General features: G+C 37.2%; 1 protein-coding gene across 2 annotated transcripts in view; it reads left to right on the top strand.

The window, feature by feature from the left end:
• Positions 1-464: 464 nt before the first annotated feature.
• The window catches only part of Nfxl1 (nuclear transcription factor, X-box binding like 1), a 59,594-nt gene continuing 46,420 nt past the window's right edge, over positions 465-13,638 (top strand). Inside the window, exons 1-5 of one of the 2 annotated variants that reach the window (XM_023706003.1) lie at positions 465-1,130; positions 1,495-1,680; positions 3,991-4,164; positions 9,656-9,765; positions 12,234-12,364. In XM_023706003.1, the coding sequence (XP_023561771.1) occupies positions 1,497-1,680; positions 3,991-4,164; positions 9,656-9,765; positions 12,234-12,364 (599 nt within the window). In that variant the 5' untranslated portion in view covers positions 465-1,130; positions 1,495-1,496. Of the gene's footprint in view, positions 1,193-1,494; positions 1,681-3,990; positions 4,165-9,655; positions 9,766-12,233; positions 12,365-13,638 lie in introns of both variants that reach the window. The other variant, XM_023706002.1, reaches the window with a different exon arrangement.

Raw genomic sequence — 13,638 nt, 5'->3', positions numbered from 1 at the left:
TCTTGATATCTACTCAACTAAATCATAGTCTCAGGGACATGTTAAAGTTTGGCTAATACACAGGCAATTCTGCAATATGTACGTATGAGGTTAACAGAACGGTTTCTGATGAATCAGACTAGACTAGCTTGCTTTCAAGCTTGACTTCAGTTTTTTCTATCTGAATGGCTACTGGGAAGTTACTAACCCCTTTGTGCCTTTATTCTTAGGGGTAAAACAGGGACATTAAAAAAGATTATTAAGCACTAAATCAGCATATATATACACTCACATTATTTATGATTGGGGAATTATTGAAACAACAATCAAGGTATTTCTCAATCCCAAACAGACCTTCAAATACATTTCTGTTTTCTTTTTTTTCCATAATTTTATTGAGAAACAAATAGCAACGAGACAGTTTCAAACCAAATTGGTAGGACAGTTTCAATAATTAACACATTGTATACATTCTTCCTAGTGGTTAAATGTTGTACATCAAATACATTTCTAAAATCTCTTATTGGAAAGTTCTGCGGTCAAAAATTTTAAGCGCTTGTTTTGAGATATTTTCCTTAATGAAATCTACCGTAGGGCGCCGTCTTGACGGTAAAAATAGGCTGGTTCCAAGAAAAGCCTACTGGAAACCATAAAGAGCTACTACGTTAATTATAGGCGTTAGATTTTCTCCGAGGTTCTAGTAATTCAAAAGGGTGCTTTCCTTTCTCCATTTGAGGTACGATCCTGCAACTTTTCCCTAGCTTTCCTTCCTTCTTCACAGCGCCCCACTTCGAAGTGTTTTTGTTTTTCCTGCTCTTTCAGGTTGTGACAATCTTCCTGTCATATTCAAATACCAAGCGAGGCTAAAGACAGCAGAAAGCCAACCGGGATCTCCTTAGGAAATCCTTAGACCTAGACACCCTGCTGAGTTTCGGGAAGTTGCAAAGGGTGAAAAACACCGCCTTCGCCCAAGCTGCACAGCATGCCGGGAATTGTAGTTCTGACAGCCCCCCAAGAGTCCAGTCTGCGCACGCGCAATGACCCCCGGTGGGGGCTCCTCCGGATGAGGAAGGTGAGCTCGCTGCCACGCGTTCCGCGAGTCGCGGGCAGGGCCTTCTGGGAGTTGTAGTCGCCGCAGGCAGGCGCCGTCGGTAAGGAGACGTAGCTTTCGGTGGGATCTGCTACTGCAGAAGGTTCCCCACGGGGGTGACGGGTCAGTCTGCCGCTCTTTCTCAGCCTCCCTGAGGCAGACGAGGTGCTTCCCGGCTCCGGCCTCCTCCTCGCCGGCGCTGAGTGTTCTCTGTCCTGCGCTCCATTTCTCTACCTCGTCGTGGCCCTCTCCGGTCCCTCTCCAGAGTCCGGGCTTCGCGAAGACCCGCCCTGAGGGCAGCCGAGGCCGCGGCGCGCTCGCCTCCCTCCCCCGCCCCTCGGGTGTCCGGCGTCGGGCCCCCGCGTCGTTTCCCCGCTCTGCCCGCCCTCCTCACACCCCTTTCACTCTTTATTTTTCCTCTGCAGGGATGGAAGCTCCCTGGCGCCAGGTGGCCGGTGGCCGAGGCCGAGCCCGGGGTCGGCCAGCCGCGGCCCCCTCCCCGGGGAATGGAGTCCCTCTGCGCGGTGCGGGCGGAGGGCGAGAGAAGAGGCCGGCGAGCGCCGTCCTTGCTGGCGCCAGCGGCGGAGGAGCCGAGACCCCCGCGGCCGCAGGTAGCCGCACAACCCGGCCTGCGGTCGGCGCCGCGCCGCGGAGCTCCTGGGCCAGCTGTGCGCGCGGTCCGCGTCCCGCTCTCACCCCGGCGCTGCCAGAGCGCTTTCCGAGTTAGGGCTCCCTGTGCCCTCGCCCACCGGGCATTTCTTAGTGAGCGCTCTTGTCAGACCTTTCAGGCAGATTTCTGTTACCTGTTTCGTCCAAATTTTAGTTGGGCTTGCTTTTTTGCTTTTCTGGCCAGTACTCTTCCTGTCACTCTTTTTTTTGTCCACAAAATTCCCTACCTTCTAAGTTGTAAATTGTTTCCCGTTGGTCTGGTTCAGCCCGTACATCGGAATATTGGTTGCCAGCGTTTGGTTTTTAAAATCTCATGCAAATATGTTTCGCATCTGTTGATTGTGAGAGATCGCCTGATGACTTTAGAATTTTTGTGACAGCTGGGGTGAGATCACAGAAATTGCTTTGAGATTGGGAATGGACACTCCATCTTATATTTTTTCCCTACTTCTGGGAGCAAGTGTCATTTGTTATCTTTATCAGATTGCCTTCCTTAGTTTGTGGCCTGTAAGCCCCTGAGTTAATGATACTTTCCTCAACAGCTCCTGTTCACAGATTTCATGTCCTTTCACCTGGTGCGGTCTTCTAGACCCTTCATCCAAGACATATTTAGTGGAGCCTGAGAATACACAGTTGTGCAAGGGGCAGAGATAATAATCCCCAAACTCCCTTTATGTTTGTGCTTGTAATGTGTTTTTCTGCACACTTTATTTTGGGAGAAGGGTATCCAAATTGAGCTTCTGAGGTTTTTTTTTTTTTTTTTTTTTGTGGTATTGGGGATCAAACCCAGGACCTTGCACTTGCTAGGCAAGTGCTTATGCTCCTGAGCAATTTCCCAGACCCTGAGTGGTTTTTTTCCCTTAGGCTAATTAATATTAAGGTTTGGTATTTTGCACTTAATTTGCACTTACTGAATATGATGTAGTGGCAAAGTGTGCAGTTTGGGGACCTGTGAACAATTTTGGTAAACCTTGTTGGACTTTGTGAGTAGAAGTAAAGCAAAAATTTTCTACCTCAATAATTGAGGTTTGACTGAGAATGTGTGGGAAGTAGCTTTGTGAACTCAACTGTATCTTTTCTTAGGTAAATAAATACATTTGTCAGATTTTTATTATATCTATCTTTCCAGTTCAACCCCTTTTCCCCCCTCCAGTGCATCTATGTTAATTTCCCATAGATGAATGGCATTTATCATCTTTCTTGTTTTGAGTAATGTGTCTTATAGTTATTACTTTTTTTTTTAATCAGGATTGAAAGATTCCAGGGTAAGCATGGTATACATTTTCTTCCAGTTTTACTTGAAAGTGTTGATTGGTGATCACTAACCAAATTGACTGGATCAAGAATAGAGGGGGCCTGCCCCTTAGTTCAGTTCTTTAAGTGGCTGCTTCCACAAAGCAGGCAGGCTCAGGTTGCTGTGGTTTGATCCCCACAACTCAAGCCAGCCAAACCTGCCCTGAAGGCATTCGGAGAAAAAAAAAAAGAATAGAAAAATATTTAATGAGGGAAATAAAAGATAAAACATTGTTGAGTACAAATACACCACCTAAAATGAGTGTTTCTTGATAGTGGTGCATCAATTTCAAATATAAAATGAATTTTAAATTAGTGATTTAAATTAGTAAATTTAAAATCTTTTTAGTACAGGCAGTAATGAATTCAGATCAATCAGTAGCCTTGTGCTTCTTGTCTTAAACTATGGTTGTTGTCCATAAAAGTTTATTAACACTGCCTGAAGAAAATTCCTGGGGTTGTAGCTCTCAAGAAGTTTGAAGTCTCATTGGGAACATGTGCTGTGAAGTAATCTAATTTTGTTTTGGGTTATTATTTAATCAGGTAACAAAAGGAGTACAGAGAGTGCAGAGAGTGCTAGAAAGAATGGTAAAATAATCTAAAAGTAGATTATTTTAGATTACTTCGATTTTAGCATGAAGTTGTAAGAAGAAAATTTTTCATGTTAACACTTTTTTGTGGATTAATGTTAAATATATTTATTTTTTGTGTGTGTCCACAAAAAAAATAACTGGAAGCTCTTGGGCGGTACACACAAAATACTGTCTGTGCTGGTTACTATTAGTGAGAAACATACAAAAGTGAGTTTTGTTGTGGGTCAAGAAATTTGAAACTTTCTTCAACAAGATAGATTACTCCAAGATGATTTTCAAATGCATGTGTAGAAATGATACATTATTTGTATGTCTTCCCTAGCTTTTTGAGATTGTTTTATAGAAATGAAAACTTTTTTTCAACAGAGCTAATGTCTCAGAAGAAATTTGAGGAAATTAAGAAGGCTAACCAAGCTGCAGCCAAAAAACTTGTTGAAGAACATTATAGTTCTTCATCTGAAGAGGAAGGAGATGAAGACTTTGAAGGGAAACAGGGAAAAATAGTTACTAAAACATTTATAACATACACTACTCAGGCAGGTAAGCAAATTGACTGGGGATGGCTCTTTCACTGCCTAGCATTTCAGTAGCATGCTGGATGGGGCTCCCAAAGCTCCCTGAGCAAGAGCCAGGGCAAATTATCTCTAGTTATGACTTGGCTAAAGGACTTTGGATCCCTCTTTAGCTTTTTTAATTTTTCTCTTTCTCATTGTGTTGAAAGTCTTGACCTCTTCATTTTTATTCCTGTACTTTATATTACATATCTTCATCACATTTGATTTTCATATTTTTAAAATCTCAGGTCTAATGTATATATTCTTGTTATCTTGGGTGTATCTGGGTTGCTTTTGAAGCCATATATATTTATTGGAAACAGTCAAAGTGATGCTAAATCGTGTGTATGACTTAGTATTAAATCATAAAAGTAGATTCTTTTAAAGGGAAATGCAGATATTCTAAAACTTTCTATGCTTAAAGTTTCTATTAGAAATATTCTTGCACGTACTACCAACATTCAGCAATGTATTTGCAGAAATACTTAGTGTATTATTTATATATTCTTATGTTAGTAATATATTTATACTCTTACTCAGTTATTTTTGTCTTTGTAGGAGCCGGTTAGAACTAGAAGAAACTAGAAATAGTCTAGGAAAAAATTGCATAGCAGAACTGATTCAGTAAATGACAGAACTAGAATTTTTTATTTTTTATTTTTTAAAGAATACAAAATAGGAAAAAAAAGCATTAGAAAGGATACAAAATTTCACTAAAAAAGTAATAGGAATTCAATAATGGTTGCTGTATCGCATGCTGTTATCTTCAAATTAGTTGTTTAGGTTATCAGATATAAACATACAAAATTGGTTAAAAAACCCAACAACAACAAAAAGTTATAAGAAATTAAAAAGGAAAAAAAATACAAATACAAAGAAAAAAAATTTAAGCATTAGCTGCTCATTTCAGAGCCGGGTTTTAAACCTAGTTTACTTAGTTGTTTGTTAAGCAAGTACTGGCAAATTGTATTTTCTAGATAACAGCAGAAAAATTTTGAGGTAGAGTATAGCTCTTGTACCTGTTTATGGTGGAAAAATCAGCATTGTGTAGTGGTTAAGAACATTGAACTCTCCAGCCAGCCTGCCAAGTTTGAATCTTGTCTTCCATTTGGCTATGTGATGTTTGGCATACTACCTGGTCTCTTTCTTCTGTAAAACTGATACAGTGATGGTAAATACCCTTAGAGAGGAGAGGATGAAATAAATCAGAAATGTCTGTCGTAAAGTATATGCTTTATATTTGTTTCATATAACATTTATTTTGTTAGGTTCATTATTAGAAACTTTCTACCACATCTTATTCATTTTTTTTTTTTTTTTTTTAATTTCTTTAGGACAGTGTCTATAAGGTCTCATTACATAGATCTGGCGTATAGTGACCCTCCTGTTTTCAGCCTCCCAAGCACTGGGATTACAGGCACATGCCACCATAACCAGTCTCAATCACCTTCTCAGCATGTTCTGGGGTTGGCAGCACGGCACTCATGGGCTCAAACTCTGGGCACTGTGCTCTGCCTGAGCAGGTGCTTTAGTCCGCTGAGCTATCTGGCCAGCCCTTACCACAGCTTATTCTTGCTCATTGACTTTTTGAGAATATTTCTTTTTTATTCTGTCTTCCCGTGGTCATAAGGCCACATATTAGATGACCATCCTAGCTCCCTACCGATATGTTTCTTAGTTTTTATACTGAACTTTCTTGAGAAGAACAAGGCCAGGGATGTCACAAAAGGGTACAGAAGAGCTTGAGTTGGAATAAAGGAGCACAAGTGTTAATCAAGTCTGGAGCAGAATGATTCATGTACTTTGTCCCCTCCCCTCCTACCTCATAACCATCATGGGTAATTAGTTAGTCCTGTATGCGGATGAATCATAAAGAATAGATACATGTGGTCAGATAGTTTTCCAAGGAATTTGCAGTATCCACTAAAGAGTTAAGTTTCAGAAGTTTGGCTAAGGAGTCTAGCTCAGCTAGGTAAAAGTGGATGAAAAGTAACTTTAAGGGTAGGAGTTTCTTGTTTTTGGACAACTTCATAGAAGTTTTGTGCTTTAAGAAGATCTCCCTTAGGATATAAATAAAGGACCATTTTGTTGTGAAAAAAATATATATGTATATACAAGATAGAATAGATATACAGCTACCTTCTCTTAGTTCAATGAGAAGAAAGGTTTGTAGTAATATTGTTTAGACAAGATATCATATCTGCATCTTGTCCTCTGAATAACTGCTACAAAGACAGTATGCAATGTACTAGTTATTGTAATTGTCATACTAACATGTTTTGAAACTGTTTTATTGCTATTTTATCTTTTTTCTCATTAAAATGAATAAAAATAAAAAAGATCCCCCTAAACTATTTAAGATAGAAGCTGATTTTAATAAATAGGAAATATGGTAATGTAAGTTGTTGTTACCTTTTTAGTGCTTAGAAAATATCTTTGGTGAGTTGTATCTGTTTTCAATACAGTTTTCTTCTTAAAATGTTAAGATTAAGGTTGGGGAGATAGCTCAGTAGAATAAGTACTTGCCTGGTAAGCGCTGGGTCCTGAGTTCAATCCCTGGTACCGCAAAAAAAAAAAAAAGTTAAGATTATTTTTTATCCACTGTTTTGTGTCACATCATTAAATATTTTAATTTTCATTCCTTTTGTCTTCTGCACTTTGTTCCTATGGATGTGAGCAACTATTTGGTTTTTCAACAAGAAATGCCAGTGTTGAATTGTTCTACCACATATTAGTATTGAGTGCCAGGACTTTACTAAGAGAGTCCATATTTATTTGAGCACTTTTGTGATTCCTCTCAGAACTTTATTTATTTATTTATTTGTATTTTTAGGGAAGGGTCTACAGGTTGTTCAGGGTCTCATTACTAGATCGGACTTGTAAGTGATCCGCCTGTTAACAGCCTCCCAAGAGCTGGGATTACAGGTGCGTGCCACCAGGCCCAGTCTCAATTGCCATTTCAGTGCGCCCCAAGGGATAGGGCCAGCACAGCAGGACTGGGATCGAACCCTGGCCCCTTTGCCTGCTTGTAGGTGCTTTAATCTGCTGAGCTATTGGGCCGGCCCTTTATTCTCAGAACTTTTGATTTTGTGTGGCCACTATATCAATATAGATATAGATATACAGGATATATGAATCAGTTTTCGTTTTCTTTACCTCTGTTAATAGTACCACAGTCTTCTAGTCACTCACGCAAACCAGAAATCTGGGAGCGGGGATGGCACATAGGTGACATGAGTGTTGCCACTGACTAATACATGGTCCCTTGGCCATGCTAGGCACCTCTTCAAACAGGGCATGTTTTTCTTCTCAGTCTTGATATAGACATTATCTTTAAGGTAACACAGTTTAATTGTCACCAAAGCCGCCTAAGTTTTGCTTTCTAAATTTCATAAATCTATCCTTCTTCTACATACTATTATTACCTAGCTTAGGCCTATACAGCTAGCCATTCAATATGTGGATTAAATTCAGTGAAGTGTTTATTTTTATTCAAGAGATTATAAAACAGACATACTGGTTAACTTATTCAAGATCACTTCTTGTTTTACTTGCTGTAACCTATGACTGTTTTTTCCTGCTTTTAGTCTTGGCTTCCTGTTACTTTTTTTTTTTTCCCATTTGCCAGACTGGTCTCTTTAGAAAGCATGACTTCAGATGCCATGCCATCCAGTTTGACCTACTGGGTAGTAGACTTTATTATCACAGCCAAACTTTTAATACAAATTTCAAGAATCTTTCATAAATTTTCTAAATATAAAGCCAGATTTTATTTTGTAAAAGCTTATTATATCTTGTCTTTTACTTTTTTTTTTTTTTTTTTTTTTGCGGAACTGGGGATTGAACTCAGGCCCTTGCGCTTGCCAGGGAAGGGCTTATTCCACTGAGCCATCTCCCCGCCCCCTTTTACTTTTAAATTATACAAATCAACTGTTAAATTAGAGAAAATTTAAAATACATGTTTGTTAAAGCCAGCTGTATTGAAAAGTGAAAAAAGCATATTGACTATAATTATTTTGCTTTAAGGATATTTTAAAACTATTATTAATAACTGTATTTTGGGAGTGCTTTTACATGTAGTTTTTAATTTATTTATGTTGGTACTGGGAGTTGAACTCACGACCTTGTCCTTGCCAAGCAGGCCTTATGCCATTGAGCTATATCCCTTGCCATAGAAGTAGTTTTTTAATAGCCTAAATTACATTTGTTTATGTTATGGAAGGTCCAAGCTTTGTTAGTGCTGTGTTTACTTAGATGATTATAGAAATTATAATTACCCTTGTATCTTAATTTTTTGTCGAATTAGATTTTATTTTAAACCAAGCTATTGCTATGGTGAGTTCTGATTTGTGTTAGCTTAGACTGTTAATCTCTTTTTCTTATAGACTCAGTAACTGTATTGGATAGTTTGTATTGTATTAATGACATGGTAGGATTATTTTTCTCACTCTAAAGTGGCTAAGATTATTGCCCCTTTTTTATTTTTTATTTTTCTTATATATTTTGGTGCAGGGCATCACTACGCAGCTCAGACTCATAGTGATCTTTTGTTTTCAGCCTCCCCAATGCTGGGATTACAGGTGTGTGCCACCAGGCCCAGACTCAGTTGCTAGCTCAGTGTGCCCCAGGGGTGGTACTGGCATGGCATGAGGAACTCAGGTTTGAACCCTGGTCCCTGCATTTGCCAAAGCAGGTGCTTAGTCTGCTGAGCTATCTCCCTGGCCCTTATTGCCCCTTTGGTGTCATTTTTTTGTGTTGGGGGTACAAATTCTCTTTTGCTACTATTTTATTTCTGGGACCTTCTTGCTAAAGCTCTTTGTAGCATTATATAGGGTTTGTTCTCCGTTTCATATTTTTCATCTGTAACATGACAATAATAGTTCGTTTAATCGATGGAAATACTAATAGTGTAGATACTTAATAATTGCCAAAAAAATAGTCTAGTACTAATTTTTTAAACATTTACCTTTTATAGCTGAAATAATAAACATAATTTAATGGAACATGGTTATTATATGATAATAACCAGATTGTTTTCATTCAGCGTGTTTTTGTTAAGAATATGTTGTATGATAAATGCCCTTTGTACACCCGCACACTTATGCTTAAGTTTACACTAAGTGGTCTTATTTATGACTTTTTATTTTCTTTCTCACTTTTTTTTTTTGTTTTCCCTTATTACATTGTGTCTTGTTGATCTTGCCTATAGTTCTGCTTCTACCAAACTTTACAGCAAGAAAAGTAAGTACATGCTAAGAGAGAGCTGAGATACAGTTTTTGAATCAAGCTTATTAATTTAATTCATGGACATTGTAACCTCTTAACAGCTGTTGGGTACTTCTTTTAAGCTTTCTTATTTTTAGTCACATTTTGAGCAATTAATATTGCTTGACAGGTGGTATATAATATAGCAGTAATGAGTTGGTGTTATTTTCAATTGATGCTTAACTTGAGATTTTCAATTTTTACATTTCAAGATGGAGATACACGTGAATTAGAGCGAACAAAACAATATATAAATGAAGCTTTTCAAGCAGGGGCTATGACATGCTTAATTTGTATTGCTTCAGTGAAGAGAAACCAAGCAGTAAGTTTTTTTTCCTTTTTAATGTAAATGCATCTCCTCAAAATATTTTGCATTGATAATATTTGACCATCTGCTCTTTTGCTTTTATGTACAAAAATATGCTTCACCAGAGAATTTCATGTATGAACTGACCTTTACTTTGTAAATCTGAAACCTAAGAAAAGCTAATTGATCTTTCAATATTTTTATAGCACTATTAATACATTGTCAGTTTTAATATATGTATGGATTTGATAACACATTTTTCATGTCAATAGTTTGCAAATTCACTCAAATGTGAAATGCTAAAATACACTGCATTTCCTTATTTTCAGTGGGTTGGCTAAAGAGATAAATATAGTCCTTGCTCTTTAGGAATTAGAAGTTGGCAGTAATATTTATTTAGTTTCTTCTGTGTTGATGACATCATGCGAAGTGACAAAAGTCAGTACGTATGGAAAGATTCAGACCTAAGTCGTGTCCTTAGAGAGGTATAGCTCGTGATGAGTTATCTGTGTGTGAATTTAAAAGGGCATTAAGTAAATTAAAGAGGTGTGACAACTAAATATGATACATTCAGTTTTTAGACTTCAGATTAGTTCACTGCTATTATAGCTTTGTTTCCTTCAGAAAGAATATCAGGCTAGATAAAACAGATTGGTAGTATAAAGAATCAGAAATTTAAGTTGTTCAAGTTGGGAAGGATAGTGTAGCAGATGGAGGTGTTTTGGTGGTCAGTGTGGCATCTCTTTGGGCTATTTTGATTTCAGCTGTAGTGAATAGGTTTTTTTTTTTCTTGGAACCAGGGATTAAACTCAGGCCCTTGCGCTTGTCAGGCAAGCACTTATTCTATTGAGCCATCTCCCTGACCCCTGAACAGTTTGTCTGCATGTGCATACAGTCTACTTTAAATCCTTGTTCTGTGGATGGCTTGTGTTTTTCCAGCCCACCTTAAGGTATTTTCCTTAGAAAGCTATTTAGCTAACTTACAGGTCTGAATCACTTCTCAGCCTTTTGGCTAAGATCAAGTGCAATTTATAGTTCTGTGTGCAGCACGGACAGTTAATGTCATGTGGGCCAACATTGGGAATTGGTGGTTTAGTATTCCAGACTTCTGTTTGTTAAAGGTGGGACTGGAGTGATCCAAGGAATGTTTTATGTGGCTCTGTAGTAAGCCCCCCTGTAAGTTTGAGCAGCTGTTGTCCTCAGTAGAAATCAAATCAATATATCAGTATATCATTTATTCATGTCTTTAATGAAAAAGGACAAAATTTCATAACCAAGTAAAAGGATAACAGTAGTTATTATACCTCTCTATTGTCATCTTTACACTACTCAGTATAAGACCTAAACCAATACAATTCTTACAAAAGAAAAAACAAACATAATAGCGCAAATTTTTCTTTTCAACTTCTTCCCTGTCTTGTCTCTTCCATCTAAGTGCTTATGTAAGGCACTGGTTAGGGTGATCTCAAACTAATGAGTTGGCATTTTTTATGCTTTGCCAGCTTACACAATATGGCTGATTAATCCAGACAGTCGCACAATATTATGAGGAAAGCAAAAGCAATTTTTGTCATTTTATTAGTGTTGGCAGGCTTTGAAACAATTATTCATTAAACTTTTCCATTTTTGCTCACTTAATTTTTAGAATTTAGCACTAAGTGCCAGACTAATAGGTTTTATTTAACAAAAAGGCTATGTAAAGATACATGGACATATTTATATTACAGATTGTTTTGTACTGGTACAGTTGGTGTTTCTCTTTTTTCTTTTTTGGCGGAACCAGGAATTGAACTCAGACCCTTGCGCTTGCCGTGGAAGCGCTTATTCCACTGAGCCATCTCCCCGGCCTACTGTTGTTACAGTTGGAAATAACCTAATTTCCAACAAGAAGTTAAGTTATGGTACATGAATCTATATGAATACTATACTAGTGGCAAACTTATAGCATATGTGCTGCAGTGGACTGTTCTTTATCATTGAAAACTCTGAGAAGCTTGCCATCACTGGTATACTGTAAAACTGTGAATTTCATGTTGTATGAACATATTTGATAAATATAAAAGCTTATACCATGATAAAAGCTTATACCATATTAAAACAGAACACTGTAGAATTACATATGAGTCTTCCACTATAACTTCATTTTTAAAAAGGAAAGCATATATATTAAAAAGAAAATGAAGATTGTCCAGAATTCTACCTGTAGTTATTTCTAGTTGATTAATCTGGGTATTAATGATATTTTAAGTGTTTTATACCTAAATATATTTTTACAAATTGTATTTGTTGTATTATGCAAGAGGGAAAGATAGTATTTTATAATCCTGAGGTTGAAAATACTTTAGTGTGATACTTAGTTTACTAATAGTGTTAATTTAATTTAATTTATTTATTTTTGCAGTACCAGTATACTTACTTTAAAATACTAAGGATTTAACAAAAATTCATTATGTGCAGGTTAATTTCTGATATCTTCGCTTTAGGTTTGGAGCTGTTCGGGATGTTTCTGTATATTTCACATGCCCTGTATCCAGAAGTGGGCTAAAGATAGCCAGTTTCTTCTGTCTTCTCTGACTGATGATGATTTTGGAACAAGAGATTATCCTTGGCCTTGGTAACTTTTTTAAACTAGTTGGATTTTAATTTGCAGAATAAATGAAAATCGTAGAACATTAAATTGCCTTATTGAAAATTTTATGTTTAGCTTTCAGTTAGTCATTTGGCTTATGAAGCTATGACATCTTGACATCTTGATAGCCTTCCCCCCCTTCAATTTGTGTAATTACTAGTTTCTTTCAATAATTCATAAGTCATTCAGAATTTTTGTATCAAAACAACTTTTAAATTATGGTTTTAAGGGACTTCATTTCTTTTCTGTAGTACTGAGATTTCACCTTAATGTGGTACCTCTCTTCTGGAGTTTTTGTTAACATACATTAATGTCACATTTTACGAGATTGTCATCTGGCATTTTAATCATAGACTTCTTGACTATCCTCAAAAAATCTCAAAATAGGATGTTTATAATAGCTAATAAAATTAAGTTTTCTACATTTATTTTATTAATTTTACTCATTCTTGATCGTTTGATCTTGAATTTTTGATATATTTTGAGAGAGTGGAGAAATGGAAGGAAATTATCAGCTAAATAATGTTAATAGAAATTTATACGTATTGACAACACAAAAGGGGTACATTGTCAAGGTAATAAAGCATAAACTCTGGGATTCTGTGTGTTCGTATTTTCTAACTTTTGTAACTAATTTTATTTATAATTTCATGTTCTATTTCTTAACAGATGCTCTAAGTTGTATAAGATTTAGTCCCACAAAAGCTGCTTCTTCATCAGACTTCCCTTCATTTTGTACTATTGATGCATTTGTAAAATCATGGTGGTGTAGTGTAAATTTCTTTTTTCTTTGGTCTTTTTGAGTCAGGGTCTTGCTAGGCAGCTTAGACTGGCCTTGAGCTCACTTTGTAGCCCCCACTGGTCTACAACTCACAATAATCCACCTTCAGTTTATGGACTGCTGGGATTATAGACATGTGCCACCACACCTGTAATCCTAATCCTCCTAAATAATGTTTTAGGTGTAGGTATTACTTTGTAAGAGTAATTCTGGTCACTCAGTGAGAAATTTTATTTGCCTGCTACCACTGATGATAATTGAAGTGGAATGAGGATTTGAAACCTATTGTGTCTCTCTCTCTCTCTCTCTCTCTCTCTCTCTCTCTCTCCCCCCTTTCTCTCTCTTCTTTCTTACTTACTTACTTACCAGGAGTTAAACTCAGGACCTTGTGCTTACCAGGCAGGCACTTAAACCCGTGAGCTAGCTCCCTGGCCCTGAAACCTAGTATTTCTGACTTCTTAATTTAGTACTTTGTCTT

Source organism: Octodon degus, unplaced genomic scaffold (assembly GCF_000260255.1).
Source record: "Octodon degus isolate 3935 unplaced genomic scaffold, OctDeg1.0 scaffold00235, whole genome shotgun sequence".
Lineage (NCBI taxonomy): Eukaryota > Metazoa > Chordata > Mammalia > Rodentia > Octodontidae > Octodon > Octodon degus.
The sequence above is the reverse complement of the archived record's forward strand: the minus strand, read 5'-3'. Positions and strand labels throughout refer to the sequence as shown.